At 38.9% G+C, this 22428-nt stretch overlaps 1 protein-coding gene across 7 annotated transcripts in view; it reads left to right on the top strand.

Annotated features, from left to right (window-relative positions):
* Nucleotides 1-22428, top strand: part of LRRC7 (leucine rich repeat containing 7) — a 595712-nt gene that overhangs the window by 262838 nt on the left and 310446 nt on the right. For all 7 annotated transcript variants that reach the window (XM_045292109.1, XM_045292107.1, XM_045292106.1 and 4 more), the window contains exon 5: nt 1537-1654. In XM_045292109.1, the coding sequence (XP_045148044.1) occupies nt 1537-1654 (118 nt within the window). The remainder of the gene's footprint in view (nt 1-1536; nt 1655-22428) is intronic.

Genomic DNA, 22428 nt, shown 5'->3' with positions numbered 1-22428 from the left:
TGGGAATAGGTATCAGAAGTTCAAAAACAAGCAACCAAATTGACGTGAAGGAGCATAAAGAAAGTGGAGACACAAAGACTGATTGAACTATGGATTGTTATAATATCTGTAAGAGTTCCCAATAAAATGGAAAAAAGAAAAAGAAAGTTGATTATTTTACAGTATATGAATTTCTGCCTAACTTTGCTGAATGTTATAGGCCTTAAAGAGTAATAGGGACTGGGTGAAGGGGTGTCCAAATTAACTTTTATTGTAAGTGTAGATAAATGGTTTCCTAATATTTTAAAGATAAAATAGTTAATGGAAATTACCCATCAAAGTTCTTTTTTGAGGTTTTATAAAAAGAAATAGCAGCATTTCTGTATGGCATGTTGAAAATTAATTCTAGCACCACATGAAGTATTGAAAATATTCTTTGTAAGCAGCCAAGAATGACGAGCTAAATGCAAGAAATTGCATATTTCAACCTAAGTAAAAACTAGCAACATCCTTTTCTCTTTGTTTTGTTTAAAAGCGGATGAGTTCAGAAATAACAACCATATGCTACATTGCTGTTGCTGGAAATAGTGAATTGCATGTAAGAACAGTGGTCCTTAAGTGCCCAGTGGGCCAGCTGCATAGTCCTGGATATCAGAGATCTCATCAGTGAAAATCCAGCAATACAAAATTTAAAATATCAAGAAGAAAAGATCTCATTCAAACAATCCACCCAGAAATGAATCAAAACTTCTAGACCAGCTGTTCCTAACTTGTAATTGCTTAAAGAAGATGAACAAGGCTAAAATTTTCATAGATTGTTCTTCTAAATAAAGTACTAGAACATCTACATAAGAATAACGAGCACATTGAACTGTTGATTAAAAATACAGGTTTTTGACTCCCATCCCCAACATACCGTCCATGCCTATTGGATTCGAGCAATGAAAACTTCACAGTTTAACCAAGTACTGTTACCCACAAGTGATTATTAAACACATTGGAGTTAACAACCATGGATTTTAATTTTTGTCTCTTTCTTGTCTGATGTTTTGGACTAGTGGCAGAAACAGGAGCAACACTAAAGAAATGTGGGCTCCTGTATTCAGATGGATTGCAATTCTTGCATGTCATATCAACTACCATTCCTGTTAAGATAAACTGCTTTATGAAATGTACACTGGTGGAGGAAAAGGCGGTAATTGAGGTCATGATGGAGGCAGTGTGCATGGAGAGAAGGAAGGACTTCAGAAGTCATACTAAAGTGTGATTGGGGGTGGGGGATGAGCTGTCAGTAGAATTACGTGGCAAAGTGAATGTTCACTATCCGCAGAAGGAATCAGAAAACAGGGGTGGGGGAAACCTCAGTTTTGGTATCTGAGTGACAGAGGTGGTGATGGAAAGGGAAACCATTCTGAAAACCACTGAAAATGTGATAGAGAACGTGCGGCTTTTGTAACCTGCCCTAAAGATGTTGAACTGCATTCAGTTACAAAGATACATGTGATTGAATTTAACCAAACTGACATCTAATTAAGTATCATTTTCTATCCATTACAGCAATTGTTCAACTGTCAAGCTCTACGAAAACTAAGTATTCCTGATAATGACCTTTCAAGTCTGCCAACCACTATTGCTAGTTTAGTTAATCTTAAAGAACTCGACATCAGTAAAAATGGTAAGGCTCTGATCTCATTTCTAAATAACTTGTGTGTGTTTTTTACTGAAAATATATTTTAGAGTGATATAATGGTGTTCTGTATTTAACTGTACAACTGCAATTTAATTTTATTGGAAATTTAAATCACAAATGATCAAACAATCTCTCAGCTTTTCTTAATGTATTTGATGCACGGAAGCATTATTTCCCTTTGCATAGATAAGAAGTTTGATCTTCCCCCACCCCTTCAAATGTTACTCCTTCAAAAGCACGAGCTGTCCACCAGGTCTGAATCTGCACTGGCAGTTCCTCTGCTCCATTTCCCAGCTTGCATTGACTATCCTCATAACACTGTATAATCTCCTCTGTACTGTGGTTAGTTTCCACATTCTCCCCACTAAAATGGAAGATACCTTCTTTCTCAGGGAAGGACTTGGCTTGTTTGAGTCACGTATGCACCCCACACATCTCATGGCAGATGATAAGGAGCTCACCGGTATTTGCTGCATTTCTGGAGACATTTTTATCTCCAGGTGTCTTATTGGTGATGATGCTAATGATATTGAAGTTGAAGTGCCCCCCGGAGTGTTGGTGGGAGCGGTACATAGTTATTCAGGAAACAGCCTATGTCCTCATAGATTCCTTAAATCCCCATTTCCTTCTAAAAGCCTTCCACCTTCCATTTTATTAGTGTCAGGCATTGGACACTCAAAAGGATGATGCCTGCACACTATGAAGACATAAAGCACGACACCCCCACCATCCATGGAGTCTGTTAGACTTGAGGCTGAGAGTGTTGGGTTATGTCAGAAAACGTGCTTGGTGTTGAAAGGACAGGCATAACCACCACAGGCCCCTGGCCTCGTGAAGGGAACAGCCTAGCGGATGCATATATATTCAACAGGTTATTCCAGATGATTCCAGAAGCAACTGCAAATGTGTTCTGGTATGTTGTATTGGAAGACTGTGTCTAAAAGGAGGGTATAATTCAATGGATGTTGTTAGGGAATCGATAACCAAGCTCACATGGGATCAATATGAATTAGTGATGACTTCATTCGTAAATGAAGATTTGTCTTGCTTTTAAAGACTGCCTGAAAAAATCTCTTCGCCACATGTAAATATGGAGTCCCTTACTCACTGGGGCCTTACTGAGCACTGCAAGGATATCCCAGGGACCCTGGTTCCATTCACTCTGCAGGAAATTTCTCCTCCGGATGTGTCGGTGCTCTCTCCTTTGCAGCCAGCAGGGTTTTGCTCACGTATGTCTTCAGCATGGCTCTCCTTCAAATCCTGTTTGAAACTGCAAACAACTACTATTCACTCCACTAGAAACATGCCTTCTCCTCCTTACCCTGTTTTGAGGTTGGAGGGCATTTATCAGAAACTGATGTGTCATGCTTTTGTATTGTATCTGAATTCATTAACTGGAATATACATTCAGTGATGTTATAGACGGTTCCTGCTTCTGAAGGGCACATTGTGGTTGCCTTATTTCCCAGTGCATCCCTATTGACTACAGCAGACCTCGGACATTAGAGGAAATTAATCAATATTTATTGAATTAATTCGTGAATGAATGGACCTTATGTGACATGGAGCACTGTTCAATTGTGCTAGTGATAATTTCTAGTGATTTATGCAGTTTGAGTCTATGGAATCCCTGAGATGATTAGTATCACCAAGCCCATAATCACGACACCATAAAAAACTATATAATGTAGAGGAAGCCTGGTGGCAAAATGGTTAAAATGTTTGACTGCTAGCTGAAAGGTAAGTGGTTCTAACCCACAACTTGCTCTGCAGAATACAACGTAGGTTGAAGTCTGTTTTTGTAAATATTTACAGCCTTAGAAATCCTGTAATACAATTCGGCTCTGTCCAGTAGGTCTATATGAGTGGAAATCCACTCTCTGGCCATAGATTTGAGATTTTTGTTTATATCATGAAGTGCTTAATGATATCGCAGAGTTTATAATTGTTATAAATACTTAGAGGATAGAGAAATTCATTGTCTGCTATATTATTAGGCAAGAGTTCAAGTTAAAAGCCTGAAAGTTTCCACAGTGCCAGTAGCTTCTGAATAAGGAGAGTTTTTGCGTTGTTTTCTGAAAGAAGCAAACAAGGGACAAGTATCTCCCCGCACTAACTTGACTTACCACTCAGAAGGTTCTCAGAAACACAGCCCTAAAAGGGCCCGATCACATTTACAGAGTAGCAACCAGATGTAGAGACCTTAAATTATGTCATTAGGTCTAATGTGATTCTTCTAAAAGGGTTGAATGAGTTTTCAGATCACACATTTGCATGAATTGTTATTTCTGTACTTCAACAAATAACGTTGCTGCTGGTTGCTATCAAGTCGATTTTACTCATGGAGACCCTGTGTATGCTCCGTAGTTTTTTCAAGCAGAAGCAAATTGCCTGGCCTGTCTTCTCAGGCATCTCTAGGTGGCGAAGGACCACATCACTAGAATTTAAGTAGGTTTATTATACATTCCAAGTAAACAAACATCAACACATTTTTAAAAGGGTAAGAAAAAGTTCATGATCAAGCAAAATTAAAAACCTCCTGAGAAATATGATATTTTTAAACATTAAAATAATATCCCAGTAGACATCTTTCATCTTCCAGGAAGTGAATTTCCTAGCATTTTTCCATCTTGCCTTTTTATGTTGCCAGGAAGTCAATGCCAAGTTATACTTGTTCATCTCAGAAGAAGTTCCGCCTGTGTGCAGCCATAGAAAGAATCCTTGCAACTCTCATTTAGAGATTTGAGCTATGCTGATGATTCCCTGTGTTCTAAAAGAATTTATGCAAAAAGACATAAAAAAAGAGATGCAAAACCATTTTCCAAAGTTAGTAGAGCACTAAAGACTTGATGAACATGATAATATATCTGCCATTGCTAGAAGTAACACACACAGTGAAAGGTTTCATCACATCAGCCTTTTCAGAAAATCATACTTAAAATAGCTCTCACTGAATTCGATGGCTGAGATCGAGACAGTTACTTAAGGAGTATAATATATCCTCTGGGAACCTGTCGAGGGAATAAAAGCAGATAGCAGAAAATAAGTGCAGCACCGGCATCATCTCTGACAAGCTTGGAATCGCCCTGGTGCCAAAGAAGCAAGTTACCAGGCTAGACAGCAGAAGTGATGACCAAAAGTCGAACTCAGAAGCTTAGTTGTGACATCGGGCCTCATGCAAGTACAAGTCAACATACGTAAAATATGGATGAAATGTGCTTGGACCACTTGTGTGACCATTTGATGAAACCAATTATTCTGTGATTAAAACTGATCTTGGTTGCCTATGTCATCGCCAACTTTTATAGTCCACGACTAGTTCTTATTCAACCTGTCATCCTGATTGTTCATGTTCTCGCTACAATTCAATATACTATGTGATATTAAAATTTTTATATGAATGAGTTATTGTATACAGAAATATACCTTTGCCATTTAATGTATAGATTTCGTCTACTTTTCCAATCATATCTCCAACCCCTCTGTTTCATTCTCAGATAATACTAAATTGTCCATTCTAAAAATCACTAAGCTAGTTCCTTATGATACAAGGGACTATACTATTTTCTCTGTGCCAACTATTCTTTCCTCCCCACTGCTTGTATGCATAAGCCAATGGGTCTTTATTAGCTCTAAGAAGCCATTTCAAATATCATTTACTCAAGGAAACTTTCCTGACAGAATTAAATTACTCTTTGATCTGTGATATTTTATAGCTTATGTATTACCAACTGCCACCAAGTCAATTCTGACTTATAGAGACCCTATAAGACGAGGTTGCTCCCTAAGTTTTCCGGGGTGTTAAATATTTATTGGAAGTGACAGCCTCATCTTTCTCCCAAGTAGAAGAAGGTGAGTTTGAACTACTAACCTCTCATGAGCAGCCCAATACATAACTCGTTTTGCCACCAGGACTCCTTATCTTATACCTAATTATTATTGCTGGTTGGTGCCATTGAGGCGGTTCCAACTCACAGTGACCAACTCAGGGTACAGCAAAAGGAAACACTGGCGGGTCCTGTGTGATCCTCACAATTGTTCTAATATTGGAGCCCTTCGCTGCAGCCACTATGTTCAGTCCATGTTGTTGAAGGTCTTCCTCTGGTTAGCTGCCTTATTACATTACAAAGCACAATGTCCTTCTCCAGGAACAGGTCTCTCCTGACAATATGCTCAAAGTACTTGCATGAAGTACTCATCCTTGCCTCAAAGAAACATCTGGACTGTCCTTCTTCCATGACAGATTTGTTTGTTCTTTGGACAGTCCACGGTGCTTTCAATGTTCTTCAGTAACAGCACCCTGCATTATAGACAGCATTGTCTCTAATGTTTCTGTTTCAAACTTACCTCACTTTTAACTCTAACATCCACTGGTTCCTATGTCTTCACTAGATTGTGAGACTATCTTATTTGGTTATATGTTGATAAATGCAAGTTCAGAAATCAGAAGAGTAGGTGTTCAAGAACTGGCAGGTAAATAACTTTTACAGAGACATTCTTTGGACAAATACAATGTGTATACAACACCTCCCACGTTAAAGATACAGTGAATGTTTTAAACATGTCCTAGAAACAGAACTGGCAGATGAATGATGTAAGAAACTGTACACATCCAACTTCTACACCCACACAAATACAATATCTGGTCTAATTGGTCTCCTAAGTATAATTCAAGTCTGTTTCTTTATCACTGATCCCATTGCTACAATCTTAATTGAGGATTTTTTTCACTTTCCTAGACAATTCAAGTTGTCTCTTATTCAGAGCATTACCACACTCATCCTCCACAAAAATAGTGTTTGCACTCTTTCTAAATTGTGAGTACAACTTGGTTGCACTCCAGTTTAAGATACTTATCTTAGCTATAAAAGTGTCCAAGAAAGTGTTTCCCAAAATTGAACATACACCCCCTAGGAGTGCTAGAACAACACAGGGGGGCTGTGAAAACAAATGCCTACACAGCGGCTGTAAAAATAGGCTCAAACATTGTGAGGATGGCAATGGACAAGGCAGGGTTTGATTCTGGTGTCTGTAAAGTCCAGGTGAGTCAAAACCTACTTGGCACCAGCAGAGCTTCACCCTCGAGTAGAGGCTGCAGTACAGACTTTTTCATTGCCAGGAGGGCACTGAGTACTACCCCCCCCCCCCCCGCACCTCCCCACTGGGGGATGTAGGCCAAATAAGTTCAGGGATTTATGATCTAGGCTCCTTATTACAGCATTAAAGTTATCGTGATTGACCTCAATTTCCCATTCCATCTCACCTGCTAATCCCAACAGGATGTCTTTCTAATTTTGAACTTTATAAGCCAGAGAATGAAAAACAAACAACTGCCGTCAAGTCAATTCTCACTCAGATCAATCCTATGGAACGAGCAGAAATACTCCCTAAAGCTCCCGAAGCCCCTCCTACCCTCTCCACCCCGGCCAGGTGGTTGGTGGCACAGAACCACCGACAGGCCAGCAGTCCAAGGCGTAACCTCCTTTATCACCTGAGGAGCTTTATCAGCACACGTGCGTGTCCCCGCCAAGGGTCTGCCTTTTGTACAAGTATACCCTGTATATTCTTTCTCTTGACATTTAATAGTGTATTTAAAACACTTAGCACTTGTTAAAATGTTTGCTTGGTCTTAATTTTTAAATTACTAAGCCTTTTAAGTACGAACATGCTTAAAATATGAGACAACATAGTACCAACCACAGAGACTAAAGTGTTAATAATATTGCATTAGATATCATGCTCTCATTTTTCTAAAATAAAACATTTCAAAAATCTTATAAAATCTATTCCTATCCCTTCCCACTGTTAGTGTATTTAAAATTTCACTGACACATCCATAGTTGTTTTTTTAACACATAAATCTCTGTCCTTATTTTCAATTTTAGTGTTCCTCGCTGTTCTTAAGTATATAGAGATCTACCTTTGTCTCACATACATTTGACCTATGCTTGTTAAAGTAGAGGGGGTAGTGAGAAAGAGAAAGGGTGGCACCAGTAGCTGCACCGATGGGTTCACACACAAGAACCCGTGAGCGACTGCCCGGGACAGGACATGGATTTACTCAGCATACCCTGTGTCATCCGTGGGGGTCGCTGTGAGTTGGAACTGGCTCGGTGGCATCTAACAACAATAACCCTAGCTGTGACTAGTTCCCCTTTTTCATTCATCACCGTGTTTAGTTGTACCATTTAAATTTTATTATTGTTATCAATCCTGCCAGCGAATTTCCTACTTTATTAAATTTTCGAAAAATCCTCTGCTGATTTGGTGGTTGAGATTTGTTGTTTATTTGTTTGCCTTCCAGTTCAATAATTGGTACTTTTCATAATGCTTCTTTTCTTACTTTTACAGGGTTTATATAGTTTTTGTTTCCTGGTTTCAGGAGTTGGCTGATTAGTGGTTTTTTATTTTATTATTTTCTAATATACACCCTTAATGATAGAAAGTTCTCTATAAGTATTATTTTATCTACAGCCTTACAAGGCCATTGTTTGTTTGTCATTTGTTTTTAATATTCCAAACTATTGTTAGCAATCAACTCATCCATATGGGAATGTAGTCCACATTGCCCACTGCAGACAATCAAACTCACTGCTGAAGAGCCTCTTCAACTCACAGAAGCCCTAGCAGGTGAAGTGGAACTGACGCAGAGGGTTTCCAAAGCTGTAAATTCATGGAAATCATTGCCACATCTCTGTCCACAGAGCAGGCTGTGGGTGAGAATCACTGAACTTTCAGTTAGGAACAAGGTCTTGACCACTCTACCACCGGGGCTCCGTGATCCAGGTGATACTGAGACCTTTGTGTCTTTTGACGGTCACCTTGTGGCCATGTATATGGTCAATTTTAAATGTGTTTCTTGTTGTTTGTAATCAAAATTGAGTAGAGGATAAGGATCTATTTACTGTATATCTTTTTCCTTCACTAAAATGAAAGATTGTCTAGAATAAATTCCATACCTTAGTGATTTTTATGTACTTGCAACATGAAAAGCACCTGAGAAACTGGGATAAAATGAACTCGGGTCTTAAACTCTCGTATTCAATGACCGTCCATTCATAATGAAGTCATTAACCTGTTCTTTCTAAAGAATTTCAGCCAATTTACTGAAACTTGGTTACATTGGAATGAGCCCTAGTGGCACTGCCTGGTGAGCACTGGACTGCTAACCGAAAGGTCTGTGATCGAAACCCACCAGTTACTCTCGGGGAGAGAGATGAGGCTATCTAGCTGTACTTGCTGAAAGTGAGGAGAACTTGAAGCATTGGCTGATGAAAATCAAGGACTGTCGCCTTCAGTGTGAACTACAACTCAAGATAAAGAAAAGAAAAATCCTCCTGATGGAGCCAGTAGTAGCATCACAGTAAATAGAGAAAAGTTTGAAGTTGTCAAGAATCTCATTTTGCTTGCATCCACAAGCAATTCTCATGAAAGCAACAGCCAAGACTGTAACAGCAATAACAAGGATGTTACTTTAAGGAAGGTGGGGTACCTGATCTAAGCCAGGGACTTTTCAGTAGCCTAGCATGCATGTGTAAGTCGGACATTGAAAAAGGAAGACTAAAGAAGAACCTTCTTTGAAGTTCGGTGCCGGCGACGGATATTGAACCCAAGTTGGCTACAAGCTGGAAGAGACTCTACAGCACGTACTAACCACAACATCAGCTCTTACAAAGATCTGCAGCTTCAGAGACACCGTAGAACATGGGTCTCTAGGAGCTGGACCCCGTTCAATGGCAATGGGCTTGATTGATTTGGCTTTGGGTTATATTAGCTAGACTCTAAAGATGTAAATACATATCGACATTGTATTTCCAATGTGAATATCCTTTCCCCTCCTAAATTTCAAGGCTTCCTACATTTCATACAGCAATCCACGGGTGGATTTGCTTCCTGTGTATTGGCTTTCAACATCAATGGATCTTTATCCTGTGCTCCATGCATCTTGATTCACAAGTAAAATTAAAAATCTATGCCCATCATAAATCAAGTCTTTCAGAATATTCTGATCTCTGTGCCTGTTGTAGAGCTGATACGTGGTTATAGCAGATGAAATTGTTTTATGTGGTAAAGCAAGATAATGAATGATAAGGTTTAATTAGGCAGTGATTCAGTTTCAAGTCTGATTGTTGATTGTCATAGCCTCACACAGTGGATGGCCCTATAATTTAAGGACTTTAGTGAAAATGAATTAATTTGATAGCTCTTCTTAATTCTGAAGCAATTAAGTGATTTTTCTCTCACCCTTTAAAACTTATTTCTATACCAGAATAGAACTGAGCGGCATCATAGTGTGCAAAATCACTATTGTTAGCTATAATTAAAGGCAATCGGAGTTGAAGGCATTATTATGTGTTTTACTGACTTGCCAATTATTCCACCCCCTACCCAAATGCATGCAAAACACTGAAGACAGATAATAGTCTCAACTTTCAGTGAAAAGAGGATGCCTCTCTCCAACACACTAGAATTCAGGTATGAATAACCGATGGAATGACAGGACATTAAAACTGTGAGCCTCTTAAGAGTAGGCTGCAGGCTTCGGCTTACTGTACGTATCACAGGTTTTAGGGTGCTTTCTTTTGAGCTGCCTCGGGTGGAATTCATAGAAAATGTTAACAAAGCAGTTCTCAACTAGCAATAAATGTGCTCTTTGGTGTTTGGCAAATCATTATACCATTTATTTAGGGTAAAACTTATTATGTGCCTCTATTAAATGCCAACTTTCAACACTCTTAATGTGTTATTTATCAGAAAATCACTAGCACTTCTCTCACTATGAGACTACTTCCCTTTTTACAGAAACTCTCTCTTCCCTGGCTTATTGTCTGAAAATGAACCGAGGACTGAATGTATTTCCATTAAAGAATGTGTTGGCAACAAAGGCCACATATTTGTTTCTTCTGCCAACTTCTTGGCCTGCTGTTAACTCTTTCTAATATCTTAGCCAAGAAATAATAACAGCAAAAAATGCCGTTACACGTGTTATGATCACTGAATTCACAGAGGAGAGAAAACCAGTATGAGATGCTGCCTCGACTCCCAAGGAATTTATAATCTAGTTACAAACTAAATAGAAGGAAGAGAGAACTTTCTTCACTTCCTTCCACCATGGAAGTCGGGGTTGGCGTCTGTCACCTAGACTGCTAAATTTCCATAGAGTCACACAATAGAGGCTTTTTTCTTGAACCCAGTGAGATGTGTCCTCTGTGTTCCTGCCAATTCTCATATCTGGTAATAGAAAAAAATTGAAGTGTTAGAGTATCACAAGCCATCCTTCTACCCTCGTTCCCTCACAGGTTCATTAGAAACTTAAAAACAGTAATTGCCTCTTCTATTATTTCTAGATCCCCAATAACTTCTAGCAATGGACAGACATAGTATTCAGTGATATTGGTTGAATGATAAAGAAGGTGAAACCCAGTAAGTCAGTATGAAGCAAGGTTCGTATACAGTGTATTAGGCATGATAAGGCAAAAAATGCACTGCCATCTAGTCAATGCTGACTCCCAGTGATTCCCCACCCCGCTCACCCTGTGGTGTCTGAGACTATAACTCTCTATGGGAGTAGAACGTCTAGTCTTTCTCCCAAGGAGCTACCAGTGCTTTCAAACTGCTGACCATGTGGATCGCAGCCCAACAAGTAACCACTACACCATAACATCGATAAATGTTAAAGCACAGAGAGTGAATCATATCTCCCAGCCAGGTCATTCAGACCAATTCAAAACCATTTGTTTCTGAATCAATTGTTGGTTAATGTCATAAACACATCCCAGACTTATTCCCAGACAGGTCAGTTTTGTGACTATCTCTATGGATCACTTAACCTGCTTTATGAGCCTGGGTGGTGCTGTTGTTTAAGCATTGAACTGATAGGTACAGGTGTGTGGTTCAAACACCCCAGCTTCTCCACAGAAGAAAAAAGAGGTAGTCTGTCCTACAGGCTCACGATGAGTTAACTCAATGATAGAGAGTCAGTGACAGTGAGTTAGCATTCAGCCTACATTGGTTTCTGTCCTTATAATGATATTAAAATCAACAGGTTTTTAGGAGACCTTTAATTCTGTTTTGTTCAGATGCCTCCACGTTCCTGCACTTTTCCTTTTCAGTAGTTAGAGGTAAAGGAATCATTCTGCAGTCTGCTTACTCTTGTTTTCTCGTGCTCTCTCCATAAGTCCTATTGACCTATACATATTGGCCTGAATTTTCTAACGGAATAGCTGCACACTTTTTGCTTTTTTTATATATAGTAGCTATGCTTTTGAAGTCCCTATCTAATCAATAATTTCCACATAACAAAGAGATGTCTCATTTACCATAGACCCTAGGAATGTGTGGGTTTTTATAAACACAAACAAAAAAAACTTTATCCTTTTATGTTCATGTGTCTAACTTTTTCCTCCTATTTAAAACATTCCGGGGAAAAAATGATCCAAGAAATTGAGGAGATTTTTTTCCCATGTCTCCTTTATATGAGTGTCATCCGTTTAAGCTAACTTTTCCATAGTGGAGTTTTCCATGGGTCACATGCGTTACTTAGCTTTCATGGAATATGTAGTATTTTCCCTCGACATGAAATAAAAATAGTAAATGTAAAGACTCCAGGTACCAATTGTGCAGTTTTTCCCGTCTTATTCTTTATTACCCAGTCAACAGTTATAATTTCTTCATGTTGATGGTATGGGTAGACTGAATTATATATAATTCGGGTTCTTTGTCTTTCTTCTTAGATATAACCCAGTGTAGACTACTCACCTCTGACTCCTGTTCAAACTTCTTTCCTGCGTCTTCTCCTCCTCCCCCTCTCATTTTGGAATCGTTCATGTTTCAGTCTACGTCTTTCCTTATTTCCTTTGCTCACCTCAGTGGTGCTCACATTTTGCCTCAGAGATTAAGTAATATCTCTATATAATGATTCCACAAAGGTCATTAAAAAAACAAGAAGGAAAGAAAGGCCCAAAATGATGCCAGAAGAGACTCTGAAAGAGTTGATCTTGAATGGAAAGCAGCTAAAGTGAATGGAAGAAGTGATGCAGTAAGAGAACCGAACAGCAGATTCCACGGGGCTGTTGAAGAACACAGGGTATAACATCTTGTCATGAAATCTGGAAACACCTGGAGCTAGAACACCAACAGGTAGGAACACATTTTGTGCTTCTCAAGTCCAAAGAAATTAAGACAAAGCTCAAGCCTCAAACTGTAATGACAAAGGATTCTGGGGGCAAAATATGGAATGATACTGTGCATATCATAAGAAGATGGAAGGAATACGAAACGTCACTGAACTGAATAAATGGCTAATGTTCCATCATCACAAGATGTAGTGTAGGAATAACAATGAGTGTTACTGAAGCAAGAAGTCTAAGCTGCACTGAAGTCATTGGCAAAAATACAAGGTTACAGGGGTTGACAGAATCCCTACTGAGATGTTTTAACAAACAGATGCAGCAATGGAAGAGATTTTGAAGGCAGGTAATTGGCCAACCTACTGGAACAGCGTCCTAACTGTGCCCCTCCAAAAGAAGGTGACCCAATTAAGGAATTGTTGAATAACATCATTAGTATAACAAATGAGCAAATTGTGCTAAAATATTTCAAAAATAGTTGCAATGGGATAGACAGGGAACGGTCAGAAATCCAAGGAGGATTCAGAAGAGGGTTTACAATAAGTGATGCCATTGCTGACATCAAATGAATCCTGGCTTAGAGTAGAGAATATCTGTTTTATTGACTATGCAAAGGTATTTGACTATGTGGATCATAACAAATTTTGGTTAGATTTACAAAGAACAGACACTTCACAGCATTTAACTGTGTCAAATTCAGAATCCGCTCATTGACTAAGAGGCAGCTTTTCAAACAGACCATAGGGATTCTGTGTGGTCTAAAATCAGGAAAAGTGTGTGTCAGGATTATATCCTTTCACCATACTTATCCAATCTGTATCCTGAGTAAATAATCCTAGAAACTGGAATATATAATAAAGGACAGGGCATGGTGACTGCAATATATAGATGGTCCATCCTTGCTTACTGAAAATGAGGAAAATTTGAAACATTTACTACTGGATATCATACACTGTAGCATTCGATATGGATTGTGCCTCTACATTAAAAAAAGAAAAAATCCTCACAATTGTACCAATAAGCAGCATACTGATAAAGGAAGAAAAGATCGAAGTTACCAAGGATTTAATTTTATTTGAATTCATAATCAATGCCTATGTCAGTAAATTAAATAACATTGCATTAAACAAAGCTCCTGCAAATAATCTCTTGAAATAATAAAAAGGAAAGCCACTTTGAAGACTAACATTTGCCTGACTGAAGCAATGGTATTTTCAATGACCTAATATGCATACATATGCTGAACAAAGTAAGGAAGGCCAAAGAAGGATTGAAGCATTTGAATTGGTATTGGAAAAGAATCTTGAATCTATCATGGGGGGCCAGTAGAGCAAGCAAGTCTTTCTTGGAAGCAGTACAAGTAAAATGAGGAAGACGGGGTATTTGTTTCATGCACTTTGGACATGCTATCAGGAGAAGCCTGTCCCTGGAGAAGCACATCATGTTTGGTAAAACAGAGGATCAGTGACAAAGAGAAGATCCTCAATATGGATTGCACTTTTATATTTAAAAGGAAATGGACTGACTCAGCAGCTGCAGCAACGGGCTCTCGAATAGCAATGATGATGAGGGTGGTGCTGGACGAGGCACGGTTTCATTCTGTTGTACCCAGGGTTGTGATAAGTCAGAACTGGTTTGATGGTACCTAACAGCGCAATTATCCCTAAAGGATTTACCCACAGTCCAGAGCTTTCTCCTAGATCCTATCTTAATATATACCTGGCATCTCTGCTTAGATGTCAAACAGACATCTCAAATTATAACCAGCCCTATTATCTTCTCTCTGAAACCTATTCCACATATTGTTTTTTGCTAACTTGAAGTCAAATCCATCATTCTAGTGGCTCGTCCTTGATTCCTCACTCTTTCATTTTACATCTTATGTTCAAAATGCATCTAGAATCTACACTTCTCAATCCCTGTGTTAGTCTGGGTACATTAGAGAAACAAATCCACAGAAACTCATATGTATGAGAGAGTTTTATATAAAGGGTAAGTGTACATCAAGAAAACATCCCAACCCAGTGCTGCACAAGCCCACAAGTTCAACATTAACCCATATGTCCGACACCAATCCACAAAGTCCTCCTCCATCTCACAAAACACATGCAATGATGCCAACTGCAGGAGCAAAGCTGAATCAGTGAGTGTGTAAGCATCTCAGCGCTGGCAGGAATCTCCACGCGGCTGCTCCAGCACCCAGGGCTGTATCAGGGTTGGTCCATGTGGCTTCTTCTTGGGGATGTCTTGCAGGAAGTGAACCTTGCCAGCTGAAGCAGGGAACTGGCTAAGGCAGCTGCACCCTGGTCCAACCATCACAAAGCAAGAGACCCGAGAACAAGAAAGGCCAGGCTCACTGAGCCATTTATTCCTGCGCCCATCAATTAACCCCACATGTGTTTATCGGCCAGGTTGGCACCATAAGCTATCTCAATCCCCTTCTGTTGCAAGCCATCATCAACTCTATTCATGGCTGATGACTGAAGTTGATTTCTCTTTTTCACCTTTGCTACTCTCCTCTGTCCTCAGAGTGGATTTCTGTAAGTGTAAATCAGAGTGTATCACACTTCCTTTCTTTAGTGTCTCTCCATATCTTTCAGAGTCAAAGTCAAAGTCCTTACAGTGTCATGCAAAACTCTACTTAACTGACACCCCTAACCCTGCCAAACTAACGAAACACCCTGTTACTTTTCTGGCTTAATGTATTGTTACTGTTCCCTTGCTAGCTTTGTTCTTGCCAGACTGGCCTCTTTATTATTCCTGAAATACCCTGAACACACAGCAGCCTTATGACATTTTCCTGAAATGCTCTTGCTCATTACCAGGTGATATCCAGATATCTATAGGCTTCCCACCCCTTCAAGTATTTGCTCAAATACCATCTTCCTAATGAATCTTCCCATAACCACCCGATTTTAATTTTCAATTCCAAAAGCATTTCTGATCTCTCTAAACATTGCTCACTTGTCCTTTTCCATAACACCATTCTTAAAATACTGTATAATTTTGTATATTTTTATTTTATGTTATCTCTACACTTTATTGCATATACTACTCTGCTAGAATACAATCCCTACAAATTAAGTGAACCAATCCTTTTTTCATACTATATCCGCAATGCTAAAAGAAATTCTAGCACAGAGTAGGAAAATTGTAAAGATTTCTTGAATATATGAAAGGAATCCTCCCTGTCAAAGACCTTATATTTTGAACGAGTGACTCGAAGATAAGGGAAGCATAAAAGACAAGATAGTATGGTAATAACTTTTCAACTTATAACCATATAAAGCATCTCGTTACATTCTATTCTGCATTCCAGGTAAAACATGAGACATTAAGGCAGTGGAAAGCCATCTGGACTGAAGTAGTTGAATACATCTTTATAGAGATGGTAGAATTCACATTTAGCCTGAAAGAATGCACCGCATTTAAATGGAAAGTTTAGAGAAAAGAAGGGCATTTAAGGCAAGAGAGTGGGTGGAGGAGGTAAAAATTATAACACATTACACAAATCTATGCAGAAAGGGAGAGAAAAAGACAGGCTGCATGTTATAGAAATATCTCACACTTAAGTTTGTTTTTCAAGAATCTGTCGCTATGACTCTTGGAATTTGTTACTCTTGCTATTCTTAGGTTCTAAGTACAATAGGGTAAAATTTTTACCTACACTTAAATTCTATAATTATCTTTTACCCTGGGAAAAATGTGTGCGTTCACATGTTAATAGCACTTTAAACCAACTTAAAGCCTACAACAAGATTTTAGTGATATTTCATTTTGGTTTTCATTCTAGCATCAGATTTTGTATTTAAAGAAATTTAAACACTATATTATTTAATGGTTTAAGATTCGCCTTGAAAACTTGGGTATCTGCACTGAAAATACGTGTCGTTGCTGTTAGGGGCCGTCAGATCTTCTACTATCCACAAAGACCCTGTGCACAGCAGAGCAAACGCTACATGGTGCTGTGCCATCTTCAAAATTGTACCAAGGCCTGAGCCGGTGATGCAGCCACTGCGTCAGTCCCCCTCATTGAGGGCCTTCCTCTCTTCTTTATTTTAAATTTTAATAAAATCATTTGATTGGGGGCTCTTACAGCTCTTATCACAATCCATACATCCATCCATTGTGTCAAGCACATTTGTACGTATGTCACCATCATCATTTTCAAAACATTTTCATTCTACTTGAGCCCTTGATACCAGCTCCTCATTTTCCCCCTTCCCACCCTCCATCCCTCATAAACCCTTGATCATTTATAAAAAAAAAATTTCCCCATGTCTTACACCTACCACTGTCGCCCTTCACCCACTTTTCTGTTGTCCATCCCCCTAGGAAGAGGTTATATGTAGATCATTGTGATTGGTTCCCCCTTTCTCCTCCCACCTTCCCTTTATACTCCTGGTACCTCTATTCTCATTATTGGTTCTGAAGGGTTTATCTGCCCTGGATTCTCTGTGTTGCGAGCTCTTATCTCTACCCATGTACATGCTCTGGTCTAGCCGGATTTGTAAGGTAGAATTGGGATCATGACAGTGGGGGTGAGGAGACATTAAAAAACTAGAGGGAAGTTTTATGTTTCATCGGTGCTAAACTGCACCCTGACTGGCTCGCCTCTACCGTCTATAAATGGATGTCCAATTGTCTACAGATGGGCATTGGGTCTCCACTCCACCCTCCCTCACATTCACATTGATATGATTTTTTGTTCTGGGACTTTGATGCCTGATACTTGATTCCATCAACACCTCTTGATCAAAAAGGCTGGTGTGCTTCTTCCATGTTGGCTTTTGTTGCTTCTGAGCTAGATGTTCGCTTGTTTATCTTCAAGCATTTAAGACCCCAGATACTATATCTTTTGATAGTGGGCACCATAAGCTTTCTTCACCATATTTGCTTATGCACCCACTTTGTCTTTAGCAATTGTGTCAGGAAGGTGAGCATCACAGAATGCCAGGTTATTACAACAAAGTGTTCTTGCATTGAGGGAGTACTTGAGTTGAGGCCCAATGTCCATCTGCTACCTTAATACTTAAAATATAAATATATGTACATAGATCTATTTCCCTATTGTTATATATAAAAATATTTACATATGTACATGCCTGTATTTAGACCTCTATAAGTGCCCTATGCCTCCTAGGTCTTTCCTCTATTTCATTTACTTTCCTCTAGTCTCTTCCTCTTTTTTGCTGCCCTTCCACTTTACCCAGTATGATGACCTTCTCTCGGGAATGGTCTCTCCTGACAACATAGTCAAAGTATATAAGATGAAGTCTTGCCATCCTTGCCTCAAAAGAGCACTGTGGCCTTACTTCTTCCAATCAAAATTAGTTTGTTCTTTTAGCAGTCCATGCTACTTCTCCATGACCACAATTAAGTACATCAACTCTTCTATGGTGTCCATTATGCAGTGTTCGACTTTCACATGCATATGATGCGATGGAGAATATCATGCCTTGGGTCAGGTACACCTTAGTCTTCAAAGTAACATCTTTGCTCTTCAATACTCAGAAGAGATCTTGTGCCTTTTGATCTCTTGACTCATGCTTTCATGAGCATTGACTGTGGATCCAAGCAAAACAAAATCCTTGACAACTTCAACCTTTTCTCCATTTAACATGAGGTTACCTATTGATCCAGTTGTCAGGATTTGGGTCTCCCTTACAATGGGATGTAATCCATACTGAAGGCTACAATCCTTGATCTCCATCAGCAAGTGCTTCAAGTCCTCCTCGTTTTCAGTAAGCAAGATTGTGTCATCTGCATATCTCACATAGTTAATAAGTCTTCTTCCAATCCTCATGCCACATTCCTCTTCATATAATCCAGCTTCTTTGAGGTTTTGCTCAGCATACAGATTGATCAAATATGGTAGGAAGATATAATGCTGACACACACATTTCCTGATTTTAAACCATGCAGTATGTCCTTGTTCTATTTGCACAAGGGTCTCTTGATCCATTTACAAGTTCCTCATGAGCATATTGAAGTGCTCGGGAAATCCCATGCCTCTCAGTATTGTCTACAATTTATTATGGCCCACACAGTTGAATGCCTTTGCGTAGTCAATGAAAACAAGTAAACATTTTTCTGGTATTCCCTATTTTGATCCAATATCCATATGACCTTAGCAATCATATCCCTTGTTCTATATCCTCTTCTGAATCCAGCCTGAACCTCTGGAAATCCCCTGTCAATATACTGCTGCAACCGTTGTTGAATGATCTTAAGCAAAATTTCATCTGTATGCAATATCAATGCCATAGTTCTTTAGTTTGAGCAGTCTGCTGCATGCCCTTTCTTTGGAATGGGGCAAATACGGATTTCTTCCAGTTAGTTGACCGAGTAGCTGGCTTCAGCATGTCCTGGCAAAGAAGAGTGAGTGTTTCCAGTTCTTCTTCAGTTTGCTGAAATGTAGGCTGGTAACACTTAGGCTACCCAAAGAAAAATAATCATTTGCATATGCTAAATTTTCATTTGAATCGTGGCTTTCAAAATTCATGCAAAGTAATAAAAAATATCTATAATTAATTTATTGGAGATTTTACTTCTCCCTTTTCTTTTGTACAACTTCTGATAGAAGAATTCAGTGAGCAATGAAATTGTCAAATGGAAGTAAAGAAATGCATAAACTATAAAGTGGAAAATTAGTGCTTGAATAGCCAAGAGAATCTTTGGAGTGCCTACTCAAACCTGAGCCTTATTATGAGAATAATGAAGGGCACAATTTATCAAACACATTCAACAGAGAGCATAGTTTATTACATACTTTGTCCTTCAAAATGTTAACATTTTGTTAATGCAATTTTTACAGATTCCATTGCATTAAAAGTATTATTTTTAGACATTTAAATTCATAATGTAGTTGTATTTTACTTTATTTGTCTGTATGTCTTTGAAAAATTCCAAATATACTTTTAGGTATAGTTAGTGATAAGAATGTATTAAGAAATATACTACAGTGTTCTAATTTGGGAATAAACAAAGATCTATTGATGAAATCTGCTTCTTATGTATATGACAATTTTCTGTGATTTACACTAAACATGATTCCATTCCTTACAAAGCAAATATTTGTTTTGTTTTGCTTCGAGCTTATATTTGAACCTCTACTAGATATGATGAGCTCAAGTCTTCAAAAATTCTCAAAGGGAGTAAAATATGGATGCATATAGATGCGAGGCAGTGTCAATCAAAGTGAACAGGTTTTAGCAGAGCTTCCAGACTAAGAAGGAATAAGTGTCCACTTCTGATTAGCCACAGAAAACGTAATGGACATAATCAAAACATTGTCAGATATTGAAAACCTCATGAAAAGAACAGGCAGAGATAGTGCTACAAGATGAGCTACTCCGGTCAGGAAAGTGAGGACATGTGGAAAGTAAGGAAGAGCTGCCTTCTCAAAATAGAGTCAACCATAGTGATGGAGATGGATGAAAGCCTACAGAAATAAAGCTTTCAGGACTTCATTTGCTGACAGGGCATGCCTCAGAAGGAGCAGAAACCGCTGCAAGCATCAATCAGCGATTGGTCCTAGAATATACTAACTATGAATCTAGGAAAAGTGGAAGTTGTAAAAAATGAAATGGACATTCTAGACATTAGTGAGTTGAACTGGACTGGTATTGGTCATTTTGAATAAGCTAATCATATAGTTTACTAGACTGGAAACGAAGCAATCAAAAGGAATGGAGTTGTATTCGTCTCAAAAGAAAATTTCAAGATCTTGAAGTACAGTGCTGTCTGTGATAAGATTATATCTGTCAGAATTCAAGGAATTTCAATTAATACAATTATTCTTCAAATGTGTGCACTATCAAATCTAGAGATGAAGAATTCTACCATCTTCAGTCTGAAATTGATCAACTGTGCCATCGGATACATTGATAATCCTTGGTGACTGGAATGCAAATGTTGAAAACAAAGGAACCACAGTGGGAACGACCGGCCTTGGTGATATAAACAAAGCCGAAAATTGCATGATAAATTTGAAATACCCTTAACTTCCTCATTGTAAATACCTTTTTCAAAAACACAAGAGAAGACTATACAGGTGGACTTCTACAGCTGTAATACACAGAAATAAAATTGACCACATCTGTGGGACAAGAAGGTGAAGAAGCTCAATACCAGCAGCTAAAGCCAGACTAGGCGCTCACTGTGGACCAGACTATCAATTGCCCGAATGCAATTTCAGCTTGAAGCTGAAGAAAATTAAAACAAGTTCATGATAGTAAAATATGACTTTGCATCTTTCCAGCCTGAATTCTGAGAATATCTCAATAACAGGTTTGCCATATTGAAAACTAACGACAGAAAACCTGATGAGAGAAAGCAAGCACATCATCCAAGAAGAAAGTAAAAGATCTTTTAAAAGACAGGGGGGGGGGAAGAAAAGATCAAAGTAGATAACAGAAGAGACTCTAAAACTTGCTTTGAATGGTAGAGAAGCTAAAGCACTTGAAAAAAGAATGAAGTCACAGAGCTGAATGGAGAAGTAAAGGGCAGCCGGTGAAGATGAAGTAAAATACAATGACATGTGCAAAGACCTCATGATGGCTAGAGACTATGTCAACTAGACCTCCGGCCTGGGTGAAAGTCCAACCTGTCAGTAAAGTGTTATTACACTGCCTTGGTGGTGTGGCCTTTTACATAAGAGCAAGATCAGAGATGATTCCTCTCTCTTCCTTTTGCCTTTCTGCTTTTGGGGACTCTGGACCTGCCTAAAATCCATATGCAGGATCCACACATGTATTAACCTCTGATGAATCTCCTCTGCCCATAGATGAGAGCTGTAAATAGCCTTACTGTCAGACATGGAACATTGTAAGAAAATAATGGTAAATAAATTTAGGTTAAAATGCATATTTTATATGTTCTCCCTGTTGCCTCATTTGGAAGTTGTTTCAATTTTTTTTGAAAAAGTGAAGGGGGAATGCACGGCACATTAAGCCCTTGGTGAATACTCTGGCCACAAACCAGGAATATGAGTAGCCCTGCTGTCATGCAGGTGCGTTGGAAAGTGGAAGTGGGCAAATGCAATTAGATTAAAATTTAACACCTTATCTTTTGAGCTCCCTTTTGACCCATGTTAAAGTTGTTCTACTTCTTAATATTTTCTACTTTCTTTTTTTTCCCCTCTGTCCTTTGTTTTCTTTTTTTTAAATTATTTTATTGGGGGCTCGTACAATTCTCATCACAATCCATACATACATCCGTTGTGTCAAGCACACTTGTACATTTGTTGCCATCATCATTCTCAAAACATTTGCTTTCTACTTGGCATCAGTACCTCATTTTTCCCCTGCCTCCCCATTTCCCCCTCCCTCATGAACCCCTGATCATTTATAAGTTATGATTATTTTGTCATATCTTACACTGTCAGATGTCTCCCTTCACCCACTTCTCCTCTGTCCGTCCTCCAGAGAGGAGGTTGTATGTAGATCCTTGTAATTGGTTCCCCCTTTCTACCCCACCTTCGCTCCACCCTCCCCGTATTGCTACTCTCACCACTGGTCCCAAGGGGTTCTACTGTCCCGGATTCCCTGTGTTTCAGTTTCTATCTGTACCGGTGTACATCCTCTGGTCTAGACAGATTTGTAAGGTAGAATTGGGATCATGATAGTG

Source organism: Echinops telfairi, unplaced genomic scaffold (assembly GCF_000313985.2).
Source record: "Echinops telfairi isolate 266 unplaced genomic scaffold, ASM31398v2 ScPeMD7_443;HRSCAF=831, whole genome shotgun sequence".
In the NCBI taxonomy this organism is placed as follows: domain Eukaryota; kingdom Metazoa; phylum Chordata; class Mammalia; order Afrosoricida; family Tenrecidae; genus Echinops; species Echinops telfairi.
The sequence above is the reverse complement of the archived record's forward strand: the minus strand, read 5'-3'. Positions and strand labels throughout refer to the sequence as shown.